Source organism: Calypte anna, chromosome 10 (genome assembly GCF_003957555.1).
Source record: "Calypte anna isolate BGI_N300 chromosome 10, bCalAnn1_v1.p, whole genome shotgun sequence".
Lineage (NCBI taxonomy): Eukaryota > Metazoa > Chordata > Aves > Apodiformes > Trochilidae > Calypte > Calypte anna.
The window spans coordinates 18,501,963-18,528,635 of record NC_044256.1 but is presented as its reverse complement, the minus strand read 5'-3'; the positions used below and the strand labels follow the sequence as shown (position 1 = coordinate 18,528,635).

At 42.1% G+C, this 26,673-nt stretch overlaps 3 protein-coding genes across 6 annotated transcripts in view; 2 read left to right on the top strand and 1 right to left on the bottom strand.

The window, feature by feature from the left end:
* ASB7 (ankyrin repeat and SOCS box containing 7) overlaps window positions 1–2,406 on the bottom strand; it is a 30,424-nt gene extending 28,018 nt beyond the window's left edge. For 2 of the 4 annotated variants that reach the window (XR_003987997.1, XM_030457415.1), the window contains exons 1-2: window positions 2,332–2,406; window positions 1,374–1,537 (exon numbers count right to left, since the gene is read on the bottom strand). The gene's annotated coding sequence lies outside the window, so the exon portion shown is untranslated. The remainder of the gene's footprint in view (window positions 1–1,373; window positions 1,538–2,331) is intronic. The other 2 variants (XM_030457416.1, XM_030457417.1) reach the window with 2 other exon arrangements.
* A 1,585-nt stretch (window positions 2,407–3,991) lies between these two features.
* Window positions 3,992–16,684, top strand: LINS1 (lines homolog 1). The gene is made up of 8 exons (XM_008491715.2): window positions 3,992–4,324; window positions 6,736–6,795; window positions 8,729–9,226; window positions 9,325–9,414; window positions 9,672–9,813; window positions 10,077–10,667; window positions 14,214–14,394; window positions 15,343–16,684. Exons 3-8 carry the CDS (start codon window positions 8,825–8,827, stop codon window positions 16,241–16,243), a joined length of 2,307 nt encoding a protein of 768 aa, XP_008489937.2. The 5' UTR covers window positions 3,992–4,324; window positions 6,736–6,795; window positions 8,729–8,824; the 3' UTR covers window positions 16,244–16,684.
* The window catches only part of CERS3 (ceramide synthase 3), a 47,814-nt gene continuing 36,535 nt past the window's right edge, over window positions 15,395–26,673 (top strand). The window contains exon 1 of the mRNA XM_030456657.1: window positions 15,395–15,416. The gene's annotated coding sequence lies outside the window, so the exon portion shown is untranslated. The remainder of the gene's footprint in view (window positions 15,417–26,673) is intronic.

Sequence of the window (26,673 nt, the reverse complement as noted above, 5' to 3'; positions counted from 1 at the left end):
TGTGAATAAATCCCAAAGATCTTACGACTTGGCAGCATCCAGAGGTGCCCTGTTGGGAGTAGCTACACTAATGTCAGCCCCAACATTAGATGCACAAGATGGGCTGTAAAGTGGGTGTTTTAAGAAACCAACTTTGGATGAAACAGGTGTGCTGTAGCTGCACTGCTAAGTTTGTACTGATGCACATCTGTCTCTTCTATTAGCAGAAATATTTCCCCTGCAATCACACTGGGCACGTCCACACATTCCACTCTCCTCATGATTTGCACTATGCCATCAAAAAACATGGAGGATTTCTTCCCTGTATTATCAAAAATTCATCTCAGTCTTTGTTGCACTTATGAATTTTCTCCTTAATTTTTGACACAGAGCAGCTACTTCTTATCATATGCTGAAGACACCTATTTTAAAGAAGATGATCCACCCTTGACCCAAGATGTTGCCAACAGTTACTCTCCTTTCTTGTGCAACTAATGATGAAAACCAATGTACTGCTGACAGTGAAAAACATTCTGGTGCAGTCAGTGACATCTCTGAAAACACGACAGATACCAGAGGGACCTACATAAGATATATTTGCCAAGATAACACAAACTCATCAACATTTGAAACAGTCCAAGATGGATTTGAGACAAAAGAACACGGAGGAACTTCATTATTTGGAGCACACTCACAGCAGGATGCAGGAGAGGATGACTGACATCCTTCACCCCTCCTCTCTCTCCTTCTAGAACCCACCTCTTCTCCTCACCACATTAACTGAGCAATTCTCCCCACGAGCTGCTCTCTCTCTCTCTCTGAAACCAAACCTTCCTCCTACCAGCAGCATTCACTTTTTGATGACTCCTACCATTTCTTCCCCTCAGCACCTACCAGCATTATCTCCTTCTGTGATCTCAACCCAAGAAGTAAATAACCTGTGTACAAACACCACCCAATTAAATGAATTTCAGTTTTTGCAGCTCCATTACAACACAGAAAAAACCTGACCCATGCAAAAGATAAGTACAACTAAATCAACATAACACAGTTTCCATGACCCACTCCAATTCAGGTTTTTAGAACCTGAGCAGAAACAAATCCAGTCTTGCACTCATACACTCCTGAAAAGACTTTAAGAGAAGGCACTGAACTTGCCAGAGTGAATTTTCAGGAATGCTCCTGAGATGAGGAGACAAAAAAAACATTAAGCAGCAACTCATAATCAAAATGTTTGCAGATTAAATTTAGAAAATGACAAAGCACTACAAGAAGAGTAACTGTACTTCAAATGGGCTGCAGAGCTTTCAAACTTTTAAAGCTCAATAACAAGTAGATTTTAAGGGAAGAAAGAAATCTAATTCTACCTACTCAGATCCATAAAAAACACTTACATCAAGAGGCCCCAGTCCCAGCCAAGCCATGTGTCTAGGATGATTCTGAGTGTATGTGAATTATCACCTTTCTGAGGATTGTTCTGAGTGCTGTTTTCTCTCTTCTGTCTTATTTTGTTCTTTGCAAGACGCAATTTTTAATTCTCCTTCAAGACAGCTTAAACCTAAAAAATAAAAGCAGAACTGAGCCACACAATGGCATAAAAGAGGGACATGGAGAACAAAAGTGGTTAATACCCAAGCAATAGCAGGTCGAAATAGGAACAGCCTTCAAATATTAGGAGGGAAAGGGTTATTTACCCAAATCGGGATCTCAGCTCGAAAGGAAGGGATACTCTCCGGGGATGTTAAAGAGTTGGAGGAATGGTGCCGGCAGGAGCAATCCCCTGTCACGGCAGCTCCTCCAGGGAATGGAAGTAAAAGTCCCCAAGAATGGGACAGGAAGTAACCCAGAAAGCAGAGCTGCTGGGAAATTAAAATCACTCCCTTGCAGGAGTTCACGCTTCAGGAGCCGGCAGGCTCCCAGCCACACACACCCAGACACACCGAGGGAGGGAGGCGAGCGGCCGGGGGCTGAGGACGCGCTCCGGGGGGGGGCCCCGAGCCTCCTCTCTCCCCTCACCGCCCGGGGGAGCGTCCCTCATGGGGAACCCGGCGGGGCGACCCGCAGCCGAGCCGGGGCGCCTGGAGCCGGGCGGGGGGCTCAGGAGGTGCAGGGGGGGTGGGCTGAGAGCCCCCTCACATCCCGCTGAGGGGCAGCGGTGCGGAGCAGGCCGGCGGCGGGCCCGGCCGGAAGGGCTGCCCGGGGGCGCTGAGGGGAGGCCCGGCGGGCGGGCCATGGGGTCGCGCCCCCCCTTCCTCCCCCCTTCTCTTCCCCGTTCCTCCCTCCTCCTCCTCCGCTCCCTTTGCCGTCAGGGAGTCTGGGGGCAAGCGGGGCTCCGGCGGGCGCCTCCGTTACCTGTCTGCCGGCGGGGGTTGTGGGGGGGGCCGGCGCGCAGCCGCCCCCCGCGCTGGCGGCGGCGGAGCGGGGGGAGCGGCGGTGCCGGCCGCGGGAGGGGCCCGAGCCGTGTGGGGACACTTTGCACCGAGCCGCCCCCCGCGGCTGGCGGCGGGGTCAGCGGGCAGGGACTGACCTGCGCCGCAGCCAATCGGGTGCCGCCGCGCTGGGCCCGCCCCTCACCGCGCGCCGCCGCCGCTCCCGATTGGGCGCTGGGCTGACGGCGGCTCCGCCCATGGCTCTTCCCCCCCCCCTTGCCGTAAAGGGAAAGGGTTTTGCGACAGAGTGAGGGGAGGGGAGAAAGAGGCGGGGGGGGGGAGAGGGGTAGTGGTTGCCGCCGTTCCGGCGTTTTGAGGGAGGAGAGTTGGGCCTTACGGCGACCGGTCTGTCCGGCGGGGGCGGGTGTGTCGCGGCTGTTGCCGAGCAACGGTTGCCGAGCAACGGGGCGGGGCGGGGCGCGGCGGCTCCTGGGTGAATTAAGGTGGGGCCGCGGGTGTCGCGCGCCTGAGGTGGGGGCGGGAAGGGGCGGGGTCAGGAGGGGCGCGAGACGGCGGCGGGAGGGCTGAGGGGAGACGGGGCTGGGGGGTTCGGGACGGGCTGAGGGGGTTCGGGTACAGGGAGCCTCGGGACGGGCTGAGGGGGTTCGGGCCTAGAGGATTCGGGCCTAGGGAGCCCGGAGTGGGCTGAGGGAATTGGGGTCGGCCCGGGCCGGCTGAGGGTGTATAGGCCCAGGGAGCCTGGGGTGGGCTGAGGGGGTTGGGGCGCGGAGAGCCTGAGGCGGCCTGAGGGGGTTGGGTTTCAGGGAGCCTCGGGACGGTCTGAGGGGGTTCGGGCCTGAGGAGCCCGGGGCGGGCTTGAGGGGGTTCGAGTCAGAGGATTCGGGCCTAGGGAGCCCGGAGTGGGCTGAGGGAATTGGGGTCTGCGTAACCCCGGGCCGGCTGAGTGTGTATAGGCCCAGGGAGCCTGGGGTGGGCTGAGGGGGTTCGGGTCCAGGGAGCCTGCGGTAGGCTGAGGGGGTTGGGGGGCGGAGAGCCTGAGGCGAGCTGAGGGGGTTCGGGCTCAGGGAGCGCGGGGTGGGCTGAGAGGGTTCGGGCCTAGGGAGCCAGGAGTGGACTGAGGGAGTTGGGGTCCACGGAGCCCCCGGTGGGCTGAGGGGGTACAGGCCCAGGGAGCCTGGGCTGGGCTGAGGGGGTACAGGCCCAGGGAGCCTGGGCTGGGCTGAGTGGGTTTGGGGAGCCCGGGGTGGGCTGAGGGGTTTTGGGTTCAGGGAGCCTGAGGTGGGCTGAGGGTGTTCAGGCATAGAGGATTCAGGCCTAGGGAGCCCGGAGCGGGCTGAGGGAGTTGGGGTTCAGGGAGCCCCGAGTGGGCTGAGGGGTCTCGGGGAGGGCTGAGAGGGTTGGCTGGGGGGCCAGAGGGGGTGAGGGGGGCCTGAGCTGTGCTGAGGGGGTGCAGGAGCTCAGAGCTGCCCCAGTTCAGGGGCAGGGGAGGCACTGAGAGGAGCGGAGGTGCTGAAAGCCTTGGCTGGGCTTGAGGGGGGCAGGTGGGGGTTGTGAAGGCTGGTGGGGCCTTCTGGAGGTGGGTAAGGGGGAGAGGGGCTGCAGGCAGGGAGGGTGGTGTGGGCTCTCCTTGCTGTGGCTTTTAGTGAGGTCTTCCTACCAGTAACTGGGTGATGGGATTGCTGGAACTCAGGGGTGAGATACAGACAGTAAGGAAGCAGTGAGGTCTGATGGGGTCTAGTCCCATCTCTAGCATCTAAAGAAGCTTGCAGAAGAGCAGATGAGGCATCTGGTGTGCTTAGGTGTCCAAATTAACAGTCAGGGATCAGGCAGCTCACTGCTGAGCTTATTTGCAACATGTGTGAGGAAATGACATTATTTTAAAGGGGTTTATGGTATTTCACCACGGATTGGAAGCATTTATTTTCTTGAGAGATGAGCCTATGAAGTCATTGCAGGTACAAGTAGTCCAGAGTAATATTATTCCTTATATGAGTCAACCATTGCATTGGAAGGAGATTCAGAACCTTCAGGTGCACACCCAAAACTCACAGTGGTTTCATTTTTCTTTATCTCATTTAATTTTTAATGAAAATTGTGGGAGAGAGGGTTGATGGTTTGATAGTTGATGAGTTGCTACTCATCCAATTAACATGTAACAGTGTACACAGATCAGGGAAAGACTAATAAAGGGACTTGACAATAGCTTTCTCTAATCATACCTCTTCATTAATATCTCTGAGTAGCTGTGTGTCATTGTAAGCCCTTTGTGTTCTTTAAAATGTGGTATCAATGGTGTTAGTGCAGTCGAATCAGTGCTTTCAGCAACTGTGCTAAATTAAAAGTCCCACCTTGCAGAAATGCACATGGTTTATAATCTGATTTGGAATATTCTGAAGTCGTTTGCAACCACTTCACTTTCTTGGTTTATGATGGCCCTTAAACCTTAGAGCCTTCAGCTGCCATCTGAGTTTTCACCTCCAGTTCTTTGTTTCCTTTTCCATCATGATTCTCATTTTGTTTGCAGCTCCACATGACTTCAGTTTTGTTGATAAAAGTCTAATTAATCATTAAAATAACTCTATTGATTTGTTTGTGGTTTTCTTGCATTGTTTTCCTCTTTTTTTCCCCCCTGATCATCCTATATAGAAAGTTGTTAGACCTGTTTGCTATTGTTTATGCAGGAGCCTGGCACTGTGAGGTGTTACCTTAATTGTTTTTTTGATGCTGTCATGAATAACTCGAATAAATAATACAATTAAGGGTTGGAGTTTGTCATTTCATGTGTATGAATATGATTGCTTTTCTTTACTCTTCAGCTTTGAGCTTTTCACTGTGCTCTCATACTATGTCTGAACCAAATTTAGTCATTGTCTGACATTTCCTCCCCCTTTGAAGTAAATTTCTTCAAAATAAAGCCTCTCATATTTAATTTTCTTTAATGGCTTGTGCTCACAGTTACCACGTGTGAGTGAGCCATATCTTGCAGCTGCTGTTGTTCAGCTCTTCTACAAGTTAATGCTATAATATAAATGATAAATTAATATTATGGGAGGATAAGGGGGAGCACAACCAATCTCATGTGCTGAAGGTAAAGTCTGCTGCATGTCCTAGAGGACTTCTGAATCTCCTCTGCCTTAACAACCTTGCTGCATCCTATAAAGTTGTGCATGAGAGATCTGTTTAGTTACCATGTAGGATGATAATTCAAGTTATTCTTGAACACAGAAATAAATGTGTTGAGATAATTTTACTTTTTTAGGTATTAATTCAGGAAGAAATAACTCAGGGATGGGAACAATACCTATATGAAATATTCAGAGTGGTTTCTGAAGAAATTTTATGAGGTTTCAGGTCATAAATTTCCACCTCAAATAGAATTTCAGATAGATTCTATAAACAAAGGATGAATTTCGTGTCTGAAGGATCAGATTTATTCTTAGCATCTGAAACATGGAAGATGGGAAAGGATGAAGGAAGGGTTCCTGTCTCCTATCAGGTGGGGGTTAGGTGAGGAACATCCTGTGACATTTTGAAGCTGTCAGGTCAGCTGCTGCTGAGCATTGAGCTGTAGATCACCCCCTGCAGGAAGCTTCTTACCCTAATTTCAGGTTCTCTTCTGAAGGAAATACTGGTGGAAGAAGTGAGGAATTTGGGTAGGATGACTTGGTTCACCCCAATCCTTTGGGAAGCCATTTGGTCAGTGCATACTTCACCTGCAGTTTGTAGCTCAAACTGTAAGAATGAAGGCCTCATTCTCAGAGTTTGATGTTGTTTTATAAACTTGATGATAAGCTAAACCAAAAAAGCCTCACAGGCTGAATTTTTTAACTTTTGTTTTCTAATAATGCCAAGTGTCACTGATACATGGATGTAGAAATCTTTAGAATGTCTTCTCAGCTGGGAGACTGAGCTCTTTTCTTCCATTGGGAAGAAAGGGGAAAGGTAACAAATAAAAGCAGACTGCAGACAGATGGCTTCAGGAATCTATGTGGTTGATTATGCCAGACTGAAAGATGGGGATCCAAAAAGCCTGCACCAAGGAAATTCTTAGGAGCAGGACTTAAGTTTTTTTCTAACTTAACAATAGATAATAACTCTGGGTTTTCTTTATGTAATAGTTCTGGTTAGAGAGCATGTTAAAACTGTCCTAAAAAGATAAATGTTACAGATAAGCCTCACTTTTAATATAGTGAGAAAGAAACCCTTTTGTTCTTAAGTGTATCCTTTTTATTTCCTGGGGAGGTAAGGTATCTGTCTAGCAAGTTAGAAAATTGGTAATTGGTTAGAAAAATGGTAAGAAAATTGTGGGTGCTTAGGTGCTCACATGTTGAAGAGGTTTGAATTCTTACAAGCTCCTCTTTTTAAGTTACAGTGAATGTTCCAGTGTTGTGATGGAAAGATACGTTCCATTGATGTGGTGATAAAGGTATTTTTGTGTATAACTTTCCTGAGTATGGTTAAGTATTTATTTTTACTAGCTCTTAATAAGTTTTGCACTTTGTTTTTTAGGTTGTTTTTATTTTTTAGTTTAAACTTAATCTCTGGGCCCTTGAGATCAGCCACGTGGCACTGGTGGTCCTTTGCATTATCTGAAAACCTGTTCTGAGTTTCAGGATGTAGGTGCTCAGAATAGGAGCTGTGCACATGTAGTCATACAGGAATTCTTTGGTCTTCCCTTTTAAATGAAGAACCCACTTCTCCCCTCCTGGATATTGACACTAATTGCCTTGAGCCTGTGTGCACCAACCAGCAGTAAGGACTTGTCCTTTCAGGAGCACCCTGTGCTGGGTTAGGAACTGGCTGGAGGGCCGGGCCCAGAGAGTGGTGCTGAATCGGGCTGCATCAAAATGGCGGCTGTGGTGTCCCCCAGGGATCAATGTTGGGCCCAGTGCTGTTCAATATCTTCATTGATGATTTAGATGAGGGGATTGAGTCCATCATCAGCAAATTCACAGATGACACTAAGCTGGGGGGGAGTGTGGATCAGCTGGAAGGCAGGAGGGCTCTGCAGAGGGACCTGGACAGACTGGAGAGTTGGGATGATTCCAGCAGGATGAGGTTCAACACAGCCAAGTGCCAGGTCCTGCACTTTGGCCATAACAACCCCATGGGGAGCTCCAGGCTGGGCACAGAGTGGCTGAGAGCAGCCAGGCAGAAAGGGACCTGGGAGTCTGGATTGACAGGAAGCTGAACATGAGCCAGCAGTGTGCCCAGGTGGCCAAGAAGGCCAATGGCATCCTGGGCTGGATCAGGAACCGCGTGGCCAGCAGGTCCAGGGAAGGGATTCTGCCCCTGTACTCAGCCCTGGTGAGGCCACAGTTTGAGTCCTGTGTCCAGTTCTGGGCCACAAAGCTCAGGAAGGAGATCGAGGTCCTGGAGCAGGTCCAAAGGAGGCAACCAGGCTGGTGAAGGGACTCGAGCACAGACCCTATGAAGAGAGGCTGAGGGAGCTGGGGCTGTTCAGCCTGGAGAAGAGGAGGCTCAGGGGAGACCTCATCGCTCTCTACAACTCCCTGAAAGGAGGTTGGAGCCAGGGGGGGGTTGGGCTCTTTTGCCAGACGACTTTCAACAAGACAAGAGGGCACGGTCTTAAGTTGTGTCAGGGGAAGTTTAGATTAGATATTAGAAAGAGTTTCTTTACGGAGAGGGTGCTCAGACATTGGAATGGGCTGCCCAGGGAAGTAGTGGATTCTCCGTGTCTGGAGATATTTAAAAAGAGACTGGATGTGGCACTCAGTGCAACCGCAACGGTGGTTCAAGGGTTGGACTTGATAATCTCTGAGGTCCCTTCCAACCCAGCCAGTTCTATGATTCTATGATTCTTTGGTTTCCTGATTTTTTTAATTTTTTTTTTTTCTGAGGTGTTGCTACATCCATCCTTGGTGAAGCAGTAAACATTGCCAGTTCAGATGAAAGTTTGCAGTTGTAACTTTTTGCCTGGTTTTGGAGGAATCTCTCACAAAAGGAACAAGATCTTAGTACTATTAGCAGTGTGGAGAAAGATTTGATTGAAGTTCTTGTCTCAGAAATAGCCCCCCCTGGTAATGGTCATCTTGGGTTTGCTAGTTCAGCAAGTTCATGTTGGTGTCAGTGTTATCATGCTGGAAATGCAGACTCAGAGGCATGATAATTCTCACCATATTAGTGTCTCACTTGGACAGTTCTGTGCAACTGTCACTTGCTGGTTTTGAACCTTGAATTGATATTTTCAAAATAAGTTTAATAATGGTAGTATTAACTTTAAAATGTGGTGTTCTTTTGTATCTGTCTGCTTATCTAAGTTCAGTAATAGCAGAATATTTGTTTCTAGACAACTTTCTTAGAAAAGAAATGCCTAATAGTGCTTTGCTTTCTCTTAGTGGATAAAATAACTTTGAAGCTGATTTGCTGTGACCATGGATAACCAGTGAGGACACACAGCATTTTCTGGAATATTGGGTGTTCTCATAAGGAAGATGTCTCTTCTGCAGCAGCTTTATAAGGACGTGCTGGGAGGGATCCCACTAGCAAAAGAAAGCCACTATTATGCCTCTTTACTTAATCTCTGTGTTCAGCAGCCACTAGAAGGAAGTGGAACCTGCCATCCAATGCATCTGCCATCTACCAGTGGTGCTCTTAGTAGCCCTCAGGACACTGATATGGCAGAAGTGGCTGACCCTACACCAGCTGATATCTCAAACAGCTTTGCAAACATTAGCTCCTCGTTCTGTCCACGAGAAGTGATGCTGCTTCAGTTAACCTTGATCAAGATGATGGTTGCTAAAGCAGAGTCCCAGGAAATTGAATTCAATACCAGGCAGAAGTACTGTGAAATCTTTGTCCTGCTCCTGAAGGAGGCAAAAATTGACTCAAAATTGGTAAGCTTTGATAAACTTCTGGAAAAGTTATGTGAAAGGAGGAAAAAAAAAATAAACAAAACTGCCATAGATACTTTTTTCTTTCTGTATGTCTGCAGATTTCCCTGCTTGGTGGTTGTGATCAGCTGTTATCTCATATGGCTTCTAAAAGTTTAGCATCTCTTGTGTATTTCCAGCTGAAGGAGGAGGTGAGTATGGCATAACTTGTCACAGCTGAAAAAAACATTAGTGAATACAGAATTTCTTTTGCATTCATTTGTAACTCCATTTTTGCAAATAGAGGTCCATTACTTTAAGACACTGAACAAATTAATTGCTTCTACCTGTGTTTTTTCTCTGCCTAAATATGAACCTTTTTAATGTACAATTGGAATCATTGTATTATGATTTAATTTGCATAGCAGTTGTAAAGTATATTGATTGTTTTTTGAACTTACTTTCTTAGAATGCATTAAATGTCACCTGGCTCACCTTTAGCTTGAAGACTCTTTCAGGATTCCCTGTGAATGCCCGGGTAGCAGAATGTCTGTGGACTCTTACAACTATCATCAAGGACATACTGAAAGATAAAGTTTTACCCAAAGCAGGTACTGGAAAAAAATGTTGTGATGGTATCGATACACGAGTACCCACTAGGGGGAGGAATGTTTCTTGTAATCTCCTCTAGAGCAGCTTCTCTAAAGAACAGCAGTTTTCTTCATTATAATGAGGTTGACAAAGTGCTGTTAAAAATGTCATGGTTTAAACATGCTTTAAAACTGAGAATGGTCACAATCACCTGTTTTCTTCTTGTTTGGTGGTTTAGCAGACTGTGTTACACACCAGCTCTGTAACTTTCTTCTTCTTATAGGTATTTTGAAGAAGTTGCTGGCTCCTCTTGATGCTGTGCTTGAAGGATTTTATAATTCCATTCTGTGCCATCATTTTGACAGTCACCACTATATTTTGCCTTATTCTGAAGCTGCAAACAATTTGATTGGTTTTATAGACCTGCTTGAAGAACTTTTAGCTTCCAGAATTGAATTCGAGCTACCACTTAGATGCCAGAGAATATTATTTTTGAAAATTTCTTATGTCCTGAACCTCATTAGCTCATCAATTCACTATTTAATCAAGAAGAAATTAATCATGCTCCTTAAAAAATGTGTCCTCCACAAGGTTAGAGAAGATGGCAAAAGTGGAGCACTTGTCTTACAAAATCCAGCTTTATGTGAGGATCTGCTTGTGCTGAGTGATGCTGTTCTGCAGGTGATGACTTTGACCTGGCTTCATCAGATCCCACTCAGCAAAAAAGCCAGCAGCTTCGGGGGTGGTGAAGCTCCTCCTGGAGGTGATTCTCAGGCTGGTTCTGACCAAACTGTTCTCAGAGCCTTGAGTCTGGTTGTGCTCAAAGCGCTGGAATTCAAGTTTCAGAGCTCTGCTCCAGAAGCTGAAATCAAAGGTAAAAGTTTTGTTTTGTCCATTAAGCAGCAGGAGTTTTAAATCTTTCAGATTTTGCAGTCACAGCTCATTAAGACTGCAAATAGAATTCAGCTGAAGGAGTGGTGGTGGAAAGGAGGAAAGACCAGACCCACCCAAGAAGTCTCCTTTCCCTGTGTCCTCCCTAATTACTTGTCTCCTTGCATTTTATCCTCTCCTCAGCCCTGTGAGATGGGGTGTGTGAAACAGCTGCATTTGGGATAGAAAACTTTTCCTGTTAAGAGCATGTGTTAGTAGTAGAAATAGTTGAGCCAGCTTGGGAACACAAGGCTCAGCTCCAATTGGAAAAACAGTGAGCCCACAGCACAATGATTGCTCTGTTCAAATTGGGGAACTAAAAGGAGCTGCAGGTGATGCTCTCCTGTTATCTAGTTATTTATCCTGTTATCTATCTGAGATAGAACTCTAAGTACCATTATGTGCTTATCTTGTTTGAAGGTACTGGACATAACTGCCATGTAAGAGAGCAAAACCAGCAGTAGGAGAAACAATAGAAATAACAAAGCTAAAAAGTAAGAGACAGGAAAATTATGGGAGTTGTGTTCTTCACCTTGACTTTCAGGTCTAGTCCTTTGAACTAGTAGGTGTCAGGCATACTTCTCACTTGTCAGGCATACCTGCTCACTTGAGTATGTTTGTTCTGCTGAGCAGATGAAGGGGATTAGTGGAAGAGCAGATCTGGCTCTTGTGCTGGAGCTGTGGCACAGGGCAGGCAGTGGGATGGCAAGGGAATGCTGTGTGACTTGCATGCCTGGTGGGAGAGGACACGTTGCTGTGTCACACTGGTAGACAGCAGTCCTCTGTACTATAATGAGGAGGTGGGGTGAGGCTTTCTGCCTGAGACACTCTGGGAACCACATCCTCCCACTTGCCTTTGAGAGCCACATAATGTGTGTCCTCTGATTCTGTGAAGTTCAGCAAGACCCAAGTGCAAGGTCCTGCACCTGGGTTGGGGCAGTCTCAAGCATAAATACAAACTGGGTGGAGAATGGGTTGATGAGGGGCCAGGGTTGATGAGAAGCTCAACATGAGCTGGCAGTCTGAACTTGCAGCTCAAAAAGCCAACCATATCTTGGGCTGCATCAAAAGAAGCATGGCCAGCAGGTTGAGGGAGGTGGTTCTCCCCCTCTACTCTGCTCTCATGAGACCTCACATGGAGTAATCTGTCCAGTTCTGGAGTCTTCAACACCAGAAGGACATGGAGGTCTTGGAGCAAGTCCAGAGGAAGCCATGGAGATGATCAGAAGACTGGAGAAACTGTCCTGTGGAGGAGTCAGGCTGAATTTGGTTTGTTCAGCCTGGAGAAGGGAAGGCTCCAGGGAGACCATAGAGCACCTTCCAGTGCCTGAAGGGGCTCCAGGAAAGCTGTGGAGGGACTTTCTGTAAGGACATGTAGCAATGGGGTAAGGGGGAATGGCTTTCAAGTGAAAGAGGGTAGATTTAGGTTAGGTATTTTCAAGAAATTCCCTCTGAGGGTGGGAGGTGTCCCTGTAGTAGGAGTTGGGACTAGATGATCTTTAAGGTCCTTCCCAACTCAAACCATTCTGTGGTATTGAGGCATTTTAATACAAGTCCTACAAGTAAATGTTATGACTTTTTATAATTCTACATTTTGTTGCAAGCATAATATCAATTTTTAATTCATCTGACTGAGCTGTGGACTTCTGTAAGACAGACCCTCACACAAGTGAACAGAAAAAATAATAGGTTACATCTATTTCAGAAGTCCCTGTGAAAATTCTTTCTGGAATAAAACCCCATCTCCTTTCTTTTCTAGATTCATGACACAAAAATGTGTTCTTTAATTAGATTCAAATACCTCAGCTGTCAAGAGGAATTTCAACTTGAAAGGACTGGTGCTGCTATTTTAGTGACATTAAATAAAGTGGTTAAAACAAGCATCAAAGTGCTTTAATATTTAAACTTCTTTCCAGGAAGCTGGTTGATCTTAAATTTTTTTATTAATGTGAATTAAAGTGGCTTAACTTTTAATTCATTTCAATTTTGAGAGTAATCTCCAGATAGCTTTGATTTCTAGGGAGGAATTTCAGTCTGAATAGTTAACTATTAATAACAAAGACAATTTGCTGATCCTATTATTTGCAAAAGGGAAAAGCAAATTTTAAAGTCAAATGTTAAGGAAAGCCACATAAAGAGATGGTTAGGTAAGTAAAATTGATTCCTATGTTGCAGGAAATCTTTCAAAGGAAATAATCACTGTTTATATGAATGATTCAGCCATGCTCTTCAAGCCATAGTGTACTTCTAGCAGCATTGGAGTTCTAAGGAGAATAGCTTTGGGGTCATTTTTCCTGTTCTCTAAACACTGAATATGAGGAGTTAACGTGAAAAACTGGTACCTAGTACCCTACTGCATAGTATCTACTACTGTATTATGTCATTAGGATTGAATATATGTCTCTTGACTTAAGAGAGGCTGTCATATGAATGCAAAGTTATTTTGATGAGTAAGTCACTGCACAAAAATGGCATACATTTTGAAGTGCTTTTCACATCCAGCAGCCTAGTGCTTAGAGTATTTGCAGGAAGAACACTGCTTACATGAATCCTTCCTGCAAGGATTTTAGACCACCTCATGAAGGTACCTTTACCCCAAATGTCTATCACAGAATTATCTGTGTGGAAAGGACCTCCAGACATCATCTAGTTCAACAGAACTGCATCCAGGCAGGTTTTGAATATCTCCAGAGAAAGGGACTCCAATATGACTTTCAAGATATGACTTTCAAGGACTTTACATAACTATCAAGGACTTCATGTAACTATCACTTTGGGGGTGTTTAGCTTCCATCCTATCAAAGCATGACAATTGCATAATTATTTCAGATGGTAAGAACTTGATTTGATTACATCAACTTGATTACAATTCCCCTTTCTTTAGTTTGTAGTGAGCCAATGAAGCTGCTTAACTGGGGAGCTGAAGGGAAGTGTAAGTCCAAGCTGTGTAGGTGTAGTCACATTTGTGTAAGTTTCCTGATACATGCAAATTTTTGGATGTGTAATCCAGTGCATTAGTTTGCAAACTGAGGTGTGAGAGCTTTCACCTTGCTGTACCCAAAACTTTCTAAGCCACTTTATTCTTCCTTGAGCTCCAAGGAAATGAAGAATGCTGTTAGGGGACAGAATTGTCCTTAAATTGATCTCTTGTGAGGGGGAAGTTCTGTACCTAATAAAGAAATGAATTTTCTGCAGGTCACTTATAACTCTTAATATTGGCATCTAAACACAGACATGTTTAGATTTTAATAGAGTAGCCACTCATGTTGACTGTGAGGTTAGATAACTGCTTATGGTTTTCTGCAAACCATTTCTTGATTTCTTTGGTACCAACAAGCAGGAACTAATCTATAATTTGATGCTATATTAGTTGAGCTAGAAAGATAAATGCATTAAAAACTTCTGTACTCTTATATTAACAAATAAAAAATGCATGTTGTTTAGTAACAAGAAATGTACAGCAGAATTCATGCCCAATTGTTTTTTTCAGGAGACTTTCAGAGTTCCATGTCCCAGCTGTTGGTGTTCTGGAGAAGTCATCTGGAGTCTTCCCCACAGTCTCACCCCGTTGTACATCCCTGTGAATGGCTCTCCTTGATTTTCATAGAGCAAGATGATGACATGTGGGAAGCTGCTAAAGCTTTACTAATAATTTATTTAAAAATTGATAGGTTAGTGTATATTTTATTTGACAGAACAAAGAAGAAATGTAATTTAGTGAGATTATTGTCATTTACATAACATTTCCATTGATTACGTTTGTATAAAGAAAAACATTTTTAATAACATAAAAACAAACCTCAGGATAATGCAATGATACATGGTGTAAGAGCAGTTAATTTTGCTAACAATTTATTTGATTTTTGTTTAAGTGGTTTTTTTGTATTAAAGTGAAGGAGTTGTGCAACAGTTTCCTATTACACACACTATCATATCCTGTAATTCAGAATAATTGACTTAACAGTCTAAAATAGTGGTTAATTACAGATAAAAGACAAGGCTGTTTTCTTTTAATGTTGAGAGTCTGATAAGAAGGGGGTATTATAATTAAGCTTCAGCAATTCAGGTCAAAAGAGCCCTCTAAGGACTGAAGCCACGTTCATGCTAGCTAGTTGGTAAAGAACTGTTCCTGCAAACAACTGAAATGTGTTCTTCATTAATTTTCCTGGGCATTTATAGCTTTATTGTTGTTTAAATTACCATATGAGAAATCCTAACTTATAAAAAGATCCCTCAAACTTCAAATGGGAAGGTATAGCTAGTAATATCCTAGATACACACAGGTCTTTTTAGACCTGTAAATAAAAGTCAGATACTCTTTTTCCCAGTGCTTAGCGTCCTGAAAGTTAATCTATGTTTAGGTTTAAAAAAAACATGAACACATTGTGTAATGTAAGTAATTTTGGTTATTCCAGAATGTTTTCTGAGGAGGAATGCTATTTAAGAAGGCCTGCTTTAGGTGCTTTGGCTTTCTGAACTGTCAGATCTCAGAGCCTCACCTGCCTTCATTCCTCCTCATTCTGAGAGAAAAACTTCTTTCATAGTTTTTTTAAAAAGAAACCAAACAAACAACTGTAGACTTCCATTGAATTTAATCCATTTCATGGCTTGCTTTTCAGGTTATGGGATGATGATGCTGCTGGTAACTTCAGCCAAAAAGAGGAGGAAACCTGGAACAACCTTACACATGCAGGTGGATATAATCCTCACTGTATCTTTTTATTTTTCCTAGAAAAAATTGCATTTGATTCCACAGTGCTTCTAGATTTTTTGATTTCTTCAGAAACTTGCTTTCTGGAGTACTTGGTAAGGTACTTAAAGCTTCTTAGAAAAGACTGGCATCAGTTTGTAGATGTCTGTAACCATTTTGATACCAAGCATGGGACTTTCCAAGCAATTTCTTCTATCAAGCCAGCACATCAAGAAAAACAAAGCCGTGTGACTGGTGAGAGTTTGCAAAATGCTTGTGAACAAGAACCACAGACTCAGGAATCTTTGGCTGCTCCTCAGAATTATTTAGTGTTTACAAGAGAGCAAGGTGATAATGAAGCTGCAGAGTCTAACCAGTCTAACTCATTGATATGCACTGATAGTACAGCTCTGCTGGGTTCTCTTCAAAGCCTTGTTAATTATGACAGCTCAGAAGACTCTGAATTAGAATCAGATGGGAAGGAGTGCTTGGGAAACACAAAGCAGGTGCCTTTAAATAATGAGGGTGAGACAAGGTTTGGGGAAACTGGTTGCAGCTACACAGATGATAATAAGAACACACTCAAATCTGAAGTGTTGCCTCTGAAACAAAAGGGATTCAGTACCTCATCCTGTTTGACTTGCATGGCCTCTTCAGATAACATGATTCCCCCCAAAGTAATGCTTTACAAATCGACAAAATGTTTGGAAGAACTGCAAAAAGCTATTTCTAGGTTGCAGAGAAGAAATCTTTTCCCATATAATCCATCTGCATTGTTAAAACTACTGAGCCAAGTTGAGGAGAGCAGTAAGAACATGAATTCCCAGTAAGCCAAAGAAGTGTTCCAGTGGTTTAGGGTTTTTTTAACTGGTATACTAGAGAACATTTTGGTGAGATTAATGACTTCTAAAGCTCATGCCTCTTACACCTGTCAGTGTATTTAAGCTGAAACAGGATGAACACATTGGTTGACACCTTAAAAAAATCTTCAGTTGCATTCAGTGATAGAATCCATTACCTTATGGTCTTGGGCTTATTCATGATATGTGTGTCACTGTTTGGTATATAAGGGTTAATTGTTAGGTGTTCAAAATTTGATAATAATGACTAATGTGAAACAATATTTGCTACCTTATTGTCAATTATATTTGAGGTCATTCTGTATGTCAAATAATTTCCAGATTGGTAGAGATTTATGGACTACAATGCAGTGTTAATGCAACACTGGACTACATAGAGATTGAGCTAAATAAAATGTTTTAGTTGTGGACAGTTTTGGTGTTTGTACTGTGTGTTCTGCATCAGTGGTTTCCTCTAAGTGGACATTCAGATGTGCTCTACCACAATCAAAATAATTCATGCCATGCTTTTTTTTTTTTGGCTGAAGTGCTTAACTGATGTCTAGGATGTTCTTTTTTTAACTTTTTGCTGGATCTACTCAGAAGTGTCATCATTTCTCTGAAAACTGACTTTTCTTAATATTTTCTGGCATATTCCTTTAAATGAAAGGAAAGGAAGATGTGGGACTAATGCTTATATTGCCTATCTGTAGAACAGTTTAGTGGAGCACTGTATCTAAAATCAAGCTTAGGTAATGCAGGAGGAAAATTCCAACAGAATTCCTCACATCCATTGTATATTTTGATTTTCTATAAATATAGAATATATATTTAATAAATGTGTTAAATCAGAAATAGTCAATTAGAAACTAAGCTTCTACAAGACAGAGATAGATATTGAATTTAAGCTCTTACACTTACATCTTCTATTAGATCTAATTTGAATAATCAGAGGAGTGTCTAAGACTTTGCCTATGAAGAGCTGGTTGAGAGCAGGATCCCAAACCAAGCAGGAAGCCACCTAATGTAGGTATGCTTAATGTGCAGCTTGTAATGATCTCACAGAAGTTAGGCAATGGGAAAGCACTGACAACAGGGACTGCTGGAAAAAAAAATCTCAGATCTCATCAGATCTGTAAGCAGTTTTCCTCCTAGGATCCTCTCTTGAAGGTAAGTGCTCTATTCTGATTGAGAACCAAGTAAGTGCTGTCTTTTTTTTAATCACTTATTTAGTTTTATATTAAAATAGATAGTGAAAGGGAAGCAGTCTCTAAGGCAGGTGATTCTGACCCCCAAAATCTCCGTGGTTGTCTTTTAATCTTGAGCCTCTGTACTCATGAACTCTATTTGGAGCAGAAGAAAACAAGGTGAAGCTTATGGGATAATATAGCTAGAAATGACTGCTCTGCAGAGACACTGAGTGGTAGGAATTCTCAGATAGGAAGGTTTGAACCTCACTCTTACTCTTCCAGGAGTGGTCATTTGGCAGTTCTGTAGGAAAAAATGTTCCCTTTCACTGGCATTTTGTGCATTTATTGTGCTTCAGGTTTTTTTCCCTGAGAACTTTTTCTGAGTGGGTGAGGATGTCAACGAATGGACACTTTCCTATCTGTGCTTGGAGTAACTTGAGTTAAAATCTTAACTTGTGAGCTGTGCAGGGCAGAAGAATGCCTTGGTTCTCTTTATAGTGTGAACTTGGTTATGCTCTAGATGCTGAGCTGCTGATTTCTGTAAGGACTAAAACACCCCTGGGCATGTTCAAAGATGCAGCTCTAGACAACTTGAGAACTTTTCAGTTCAAACAAGGGAAGTGCCTTTGGCAAGGCAGTTGAGCAAGAGTTTCTCAACATCACAGTTTTAGACGTGGGTAGGTACTTACCATTTCAGTGAAATCTTTTCCACTATTCTCATTTCTTTTCTAATCTAGCCTTTGCTAACTAGTTTATTTTAAGTGAGTAACTTCATTGTTTTCACTGAACCATAGCATTCAGCATTTCTTGGTCTATGCTTTGCCAGTTGGAACTATCTAAATTACAACAATATTTCTCAGACACTGATAAGCAGGGTGGGAAAGGTAGAATGGGGAAATAATCATGGTTTTAAGTGCTAGTCATCTTGTTTTTCAGTGATTACTACAACTATAAACTTTTCAAGTAAATGTTTAGAGATGTCAGAACAGTGTAGAATTTAGCAAGAAGTGCAGGAGCCATAACTTGATTTTTTGGAATACAGCAAATCCAACTGCAATCCAACTTTAATTCTTACGGGCATGAAGTTGATCATGTTCCCATTTGGTTCTTACTGGTGATCATTCCCACATGTTTCATGTCTCAGAAAGCCATTGTTTTAATTCTCAGAATGTTTTAGTGGTCAAAATGGGTAAATGTGGTTAGTATCTGGCAACTAAATACCTCAATGTGCTGATATTTTACTGTTTATGAACTGTAGGACCTGAGGTGGAGGAAAACTGATGTGACTCTATTTTTTTTTTACTGCACACAACATGTTTTTTTACTGCACACAAAATGTGTGGGCACTGAAGGTAGCTAGTGCTCCTATGGCTATGTTCAAACAGTCTAGCAGAAAGAAAATGCCTTACAGAAGCATTTGTATTTTAATCCATTGGTGAGTACATGGCTGGGTGTTGTTTTGGTTTTAGTCTGTTCTTTTTTGTGGCTTGAGTTTTTCCTATCTAAAATCTTCAGGCAGAGCTCTTATTTCATTTGCTAAATCAAATTAACTTGGGTGCAGAACCTATTACCAGTGTTAAATTAGAACTTGGGAAGTAGGTCAGTTGTTACTGGGAGGTTGATGTGTCTTACCTCTGGATATTGATATCTAACAACTTTTCTTACATTACTTAAAAACAAGACACAGAACAAATCAGGTCAGCAGTCTGGAGAGTTTTCTATCTGAGTACTTATCCTGAAATGTCTGCAGTCTCCATTTATGTCTGTGCAGTTTTGAGGAGTTTACCCTCAGCATCTGTTGAGTAAGTTAATCCTTTAACAAGGTAAGCAGTCAGCACTAGAAGTTATGTAAAGGATGTGTTTTTTTTATAAAGAGTATTTCTGATACTGACTATTGGTAGAGCTTGGTTGCAATTAGAGTTCAATCCAGGTAGTTCCATGCTTGTGGTTCTGCAAACTGAATTTCCATGTTTTTATGGCTGCTTTCCAATCAAGTTTTCAGACTTGTAATACAAGACTAAAAACCAACTTTGAGAGTCTCTAAACCTAAGATACTCTCGTAAAGCTGGGAATAAGAAGCCTTGGTGTGTTCCCTTGGTTTATGATTGCAGGATAAGCATTGTTTGTGTTTCTTCCAGATCCAGTCTGGAATGGTGTTTGAAGTCAGTATCAAGTATTTATCACAGTCTCTCAGTGACAGTAGGAGTTAAATACAGTGGTCATTAAAATTTTACTTCTTGGTATTTTCCATTAAAGAATTGCCCAGATGAATCTGCAAATTCTTCTTGTACTTTGTACAACTCTTTAACCTACCTGGTTTATCCTGCAATAATGTTAGAAGCCAATTGTTAGGTGTCAGAATGGATAACAGGCAGCCTACACCTATCTCTAGCTCAGCAGCAGGCATAGACCTGGACCTCACATCTCAGGGATTTAAACTTTTCCAAATCACCATCTTTTTAAATGTTGTTCATTTAAAAGGAGTCTACTGCTGATAATGAGTTTTGTCAGTCAGCATTGTCCTTTCAGGGGAAAGTTTGAAAAAACTGTGGAATGTTCACAAAAAGTAGCACACAAAACCTCAGAAATAATTGCACTGCTAGATGTTGGCTGCCTTAAAAATAGGTTGCAGGGAAGATTTGTATGTACATATCCTGAAATGATGTCAGGAGTTCCAGTTGCCAGTGGTGGTTGTCCAGAAATCCACCCCATCTCATCCTGGTGCTAGAGTTGACAGATTTTCTGTGGAGCTTCAAAGAGTTTCCAAATGTCCATGGCTACTTTGAAAGAAGCAATAACTACATAAAAAAAAAATGGGTAGGATTTCAAAGCCTGTTTTGCAAACAAGCATGAACTGATGAAGAATTTTTTTTTTTTTTTTGTCAAATAACAAAATCCTGTGTGCTCATTTCAATATTCACAGTGTTCATCCTTTGCTTGATAGCTTCAGCACCAAGTGTAATTTGTGGAGTTTGTCAGATCTTGGAGTAAAGGTGTTTCTACAGGTATTTGAAGCTGTTTCATGTAGGGATTTAACTGAAACAGAAATTAATGCTTTCTGGAAACTTTCCTTCAGTACTTGGCTTCCTTGATAAGCTTTATCTTCTCCAAGAAAATCATGTCTCAAATGGGGGTGTCTTTCTGCTGCCACCACTTAGAGGTGCTGGGAGAATTAGGTGAAGACCCATTATACAGCAAAACTCAACTTTTCTTTTAAATTATTTCTCTCCTCAAGGGACAACCTAGCCCTTTGTCATCTTCAACAGAATATTGGTTCCTCTAAAGGAGTTTTTCACCAAAGCACATTGCCCAGTGTGATGCCAGTGTTTTCTGGAGCTGTCAGCTAAGAGCTGATGCAGAGGGGGAAGGCACCAAAGGGATTGGTTGCTTCTCAGTTTTGCAAAGCAAAGGCTTTTGTTTTGAACTTGTTTTCTCTGGGTGGATAAAAGGGGACGCTCTTAAGACTCTTCTAGAATGTAATCAGGCAACAGTTGTAGTGTTGTGTGCAAGTGTTACAAATTGTTGAGGTTTATTTTCATACTGTTAAACCAGTGATTCCAGCTCTGAGGATCAACAAGGCATTGCTTTTTAATCCTGTAGTGTTTGGACTATTGGAAACTAATTAAAGAGCTATCTGAATAAATCAGCTGGACTAATTGTTAAGTCTCTAGTGTTGCAGCCAGAAGACTTTGTGTATTAGACTCCTGCATCTTAAGATAAGTAATAGCACACAGGAGTATTATTTGAGTGAATTAGCAGTGCTGTAATTGGAGTGGAAAGGGTGAGCTGTAGAAGTAATTCCTTAGATACAGTAATTCTTGCTACATGTGTTTGAGTAGCACATGAATTTCAACGTGCTGCTTACCATAAATCTGAGCAACCAAAGTTACTAATCTTACCTTTTCAAACATACTAGAACATACTTGGAGAAAGTAATTTATATAGCAATGCAGCTGTATTTGAATTACTGTAGTAATTCCTAGAAAAGTGAATTTGACAAGTATGGACTTGGTGATTGACAAGGTGATGCTAAATCAAGGGAAAAGAAAACAAAAAAAGACCAAAAATTTGCATAAAGAATTCTGGCCAAACTATAAGCAGGTGAATTCTTCACTGGATCACATCTACAGCTCAGTGCCTCTGGATACATGAGCATCCTTAATCACTGTCCTGGAGGCTTATTGATACACTGTATGTTCAGTATTTAAATGAAATACATCCAGGAGTATGTAACCCCTTGAAAGAGATAGCATAGTTGTGGTGTTTATATCCTGCAATTATTAAGTCTGGGAGAGCAATTGGCTAGAGAGCAGTCCTCAGGTACCATCCCTGTCTTTCCCTGGAGCCTTTTTCCTGGGATCTATTTGGAACCTATTCTCTGCATTTCAGTGCAGTGATGGTGGCTTAGGTCAGCTTAATGTTCCTTCACTTCCCTCCACTGTCTTTATCCTTCCAGTATTACAGCTGACATCCCCTTTTTACCCAACTGGCATCTTCTTTCTTGTTATTAAGGCCCAGACTCTCAAAGCATTGAGTTTTCTAATTCTTATTACAATTCACAGAAACCACGTTCTGAGACGATTATTAAAAACTATTGAAGCTTTTTGAAGACTTCAGCCTGTGTGTTCCAGTTGTGTGTATTCTTGATTTAGCCCTGCAATGGCATACATGTATGAGAAGCATTTATTACCCAAATGCTTCCTCTGTTCAAAATTTGGTATCTAGTTATGCCAGCTGGCATTATTAATTAATTTAGAAAACAACCTATTACTTAATCCTTACAGGTTTCTGTGAAGCAGCTCATACTTGCCAGTAAGAAAGGTCTTACAAAAAACTTTTCAAGAGATTGTAAATGGATTTCTTAATTCCTTTTATGCAGGGGAAGGTTGATATATTAGAAGGTACAAATTCATGTGAAGAAAAGGAACTTGCCTTTTAAGCTAGAGCTGACAAGATTGAGTTGTGGTATTGATGTGTTTGAACAAGTGACTCAGAATGATTCATTTTCAGATACTTTGATTCTTGAAGAGCAGAAAGTATGGGTATGTCAAGGGTTTTTACCTTGCTCTTGAAGGAATGCCAGGTGGCAAGCAGATGGGTTTCACTGGTGGAAGGAGAATTCAGAGACCAAATTATTAGTTGTTCCATCAAATTCATTCCTCCTACTTCTCTGTGGATGGATTTGACTGAGATTTGATTAACCATCTGCTATGGAGATCAGTTAGAAAAAGTTACCAGGTTAGAACAAGTTACCAGAAAAAGTTACTAGGCAATAGGTCTAGATCTGTAGGCTTCCCAGATGAATTTTTTTGTAGAAAGGAAAACAAGAGAAACCCCAGATTTTGGGGGGTTTAATGAAGTTTTTTCTTCCCCCTGGAGGTGCCATCATACACAACAGCTCTGCTTATAGAAGTTGTAAGATTTAATACAGCCTCAAAGATGTGCTGGGAAGTTTTTCTCAGCTGAGAAAGTTAACTAATATTATAATCCTTCTTATGTAACTGCTTAGAAGCTCAGGTGAAAGCTCACATCCAATGTGTGGATTCACTGTAATTCAAGAAATGCCTTTAACTGGAAATTGAGAAGTGAATTTTGTGTCTTCTATTTTTCTTCTAATTTTTTTCACTGAAAAGTTACATATAATTTCCTATGGTATGTGACAGAAGTATTTAGGTCAAATATATTCCTTCTTTAGTTATATTTAATTGTTGTATGATGGAGTAGGTGTTATGCTGCAAGCAAGTAGTAACACTTGGAATTTTTAATTTTTTTTTTTTCCTCTAAGGTGGTTTGGTTTGGTATTCTTTCTTTTGCAGCATTCAAATTGATGATACCTGAAGGACAAGTACTATGAAAGTGCAGTAATAATTGAAAGGTCAGTGGGCAGCTTTGATCAAGAGGGTATGGCTAGCTTGTTATTTACAATCTTTAATCCTGTAATAACATCCCACAGAGGTACTGAGTGCTACCAAACAAATGCTCCTCAGAATTTATGTAAAAACCTTTTTTTCCCATTTTTTTAATTTCTAGCAGCCCAACAGTTGCTCCAGTCAAACAAACACGTAGGGGTTTTTTTTGTTTTGGTTTGTTTTTTCTCGGTTTACTGTACCAATGAAGAAATTATGGATTAAGGCATAAGAAAGAGGTGTTTCTGCCAATTAGCTGTTACAATACTAGCAGGGTATTAGCCAAGTGATACATGAATCAGCTCGCTTTAGGCTCCCCTAATTGGCAAAGCATTCAAGGTATTCTGCTTGGTTCACAGTAGTGGTTCAGATGTGGGAAAGTATGGAGATCTAATGCAACAGCAAAGCCATAATGCTGCCTTTTTGAAATAATCCTTCATGCTTAATACTTCTCTGGTGCATCAGTTCATTGAATACCACTCACAGTTTTAGGGAAGGACTGAAGACTTTATGTAGCTGCAGAACATACCACAAAAAGAAAAAAAAAAAGCCAAAACAAAAAACTATATGAAAAGAACCCAGTCTTTTCTCTGGAGGGGAATAAAGGAACAGGATCCAAATATTCCTTGGGTCACATCTCTTATTGAAGTCTTACAGATGATGATGGAAGCTGCAATGTACTCGAAAGAAGTTGTGGAAATTAAGAGTGCTGCTGGTGTGAAACCTCCTCCAGTGTTATTTACATAGACACCATCAGTGGTTTAGAAACTCTTGATTCCAGACCTACTGAAGGCTGGGGGTGTCATCAGTTACTATTTTGTGGTTTTTCTGTTCTCATACTCCTCTGTAGCCATCTGCTATTAGCTTCCTTCAGAGACAGTGTACTCAGTGAGGTGAAGTTGTACTTCAACTTTGACATGTCTGTTCCTATTTCATGGGTTGCTGTTTGCTGACTGCAAGCAGGAAAAAAAAGGGCTAATAGGGAGGTTCTCTGCTCCTGCTCAGCGAGGTTCTCTCCTTTTCAAGCAACATGAAGATGCTCTGCCCACCAGGATGTTAAGTAATGCCAACACTTCTGAATGCTGCTACTTACTATTTGAAACTGGGAAGAGGTGGTGAGGAATGACTTTCAGCCTTTTCCTTAGTTCTGGAATTAAAATAATTTAAAAATCCCATTGGGATAAGTAAATTTGACACGTTTGAGTGGTATCTCTGACCAAAATACATACTCAGAGTGTGTTTCCTTCTGCTTAAGGAATTTCAAAAATTCTGTTTTATGCCTTCTGAGGAACTGGAACATTTCTCTGCAAAACATTTAGTTGCTTGAGGATGGTCTATAGGAGCAGAAACCTTTCTCTAACTTTGAAAACCCATACTTCATCTAATAATGCATCTAAAAATGTCAGTGTTAAGGGATGTCTTTGGGCTTCCCTTTTCTGCACAATCAGCAGGTGCAGCATCCTCCTGTGCTCACACAGAACAACGTAAGCTGAGGTGAATTCTCATCATGTAACAAAACACCATGTGACTGCAAGCATTTCTTCATCTACTGTGTTGAAACAAGCAGAAGGGAAGGCACTTGGCATTGCTACTCCTGAGTTTCACCCAGTAGATCCATATGACACCAGGATTGCCTTCAGTCAGAAATCTTGAAGCGCAGCTTTGCTGGGTGGGTCTCTGAAGAATCTGAGAGAGTTTTTGTAGATAGGGCGTGTTTACCTCAGTCAGAGTAGTGAATGTAATGCCTCTTCCCTGTTAATGTGCTTATGTTCTCTCTGACTGCAACATCATAAAGGTAGGAATTTCTTTTTTTTTTTTTTTTTCCTAATATTTTATGGTTTGGTTGTGGATTTATTTGTTTTTCTCTCTCCCTCCATCAGATGATCATCTGAATGGTTAGCAGGTGCTGGTCTGTTTTATGCAGGGAAAACCAAATTAGAGTGACTCCTATGATGGTCTTTGGATTGAGAGGGGAATAGGTGTTAAAGAGATTTTATATGTAGCCACTAATTATTCCAGCCTATGAGAACTGCTTTTTATTTTAGAGAGAAGTGGTGCAGGTTACAGTAATAGTTTTGCTTTTCTACTATTTGTGTTGTTATTCATTAAGTGCTTGTAAGAGCATTTCTTTCTGAATTGGAAGGGAGGAAAAATAAACAGGAAAAATAGTGTTAGCTACTGCTGTAAATATGACTGCATTAAAAAAAATGTTGAATATAAGTTGCTTGAAAGAATTGAGTCAGTTCTAATTTTGATCTGTAAAATGCTAAGAAAATATTCTGTAAGAAATTCAATTTGAGTTTTTTCAAGCCTTACCTGTCGAAGATCTGAAGAAACTAGTGCTATAAATAACATATTTAAACAAGCTGCCAGAAAGGACTCTTTCCCTGTAACATTCAGGTGGAGAAACTCTGGTTCATTTCTTCCTCTGTCTTTTTTTGTTAGGGTTAGGGTTATACCTATTTTTAGCTAGCTTCCTAGCTTGGGTCAGATCTTCAGCTGGCAGGCCACTGTTGATGAAGAGGCTATGTTGGAACACATTTAGCTGAAGATCTTCCTCTTGCATTTGTTAGGACATGAAAAGGATGCCAGGCTGTGGCTGAAATAATGAAACAGCAGTTACCTTGTGACTCCTCCTCTGGGTGGCTTTGTGGGTGGAGAACGTCTGGGCACGCTGAACAGGCAAGAAGGGGATCACCACCCTAAAATGAGTCTGTTGTGCTGTTCTCAGTTGTGCTGTTGGTTTAGAGATCACTGAAGTCTTGAGCAGCTACATAATACTTGTAGTTGAAGACCCTACTTCAAGAAGCTGCAGTCAGGGCAGTTTTCCAGAGCACAAGTGCCTCAGCCCTGTCCCTTTCCCTGCCTCCCAAGAGCTAATTTAAAACCTTGAGTCATGCACCATGCAAGTGGAGAATCAACAAATTTTGCCTCTGCACCCTCAGGACCTCTCTGGTGTTCTTTACTCACTGCTTTCTTCACATGGCTTGTGGTACTGTTGTACTTATCCTTGCTGTGCTCATCCCCTTGGTGTTCCTCTCCTGGTTGCTGTGTACCTGCACACTGCTCTGTTCTCTGCCCTTAACCTTATCTTAAGTGACCAAGAAAGCTCACAACTCTGATAAAATCTCCATTATATAACTTGGCATGTTATGTTAGACTCCAGGCTTCTTCTTTCAAATACAATTTTGGTAAGCTACAAAAAATAATAATTCTTGCATCTTTCCCCAGTAGTAGTAATCTGAAGAAAAGTGTTAAGATTTTCTTTTCATTCTGACAAATGTTATCAAGTTCTTGAAGACACTGGTTGTGTCCCTCTAGGTCT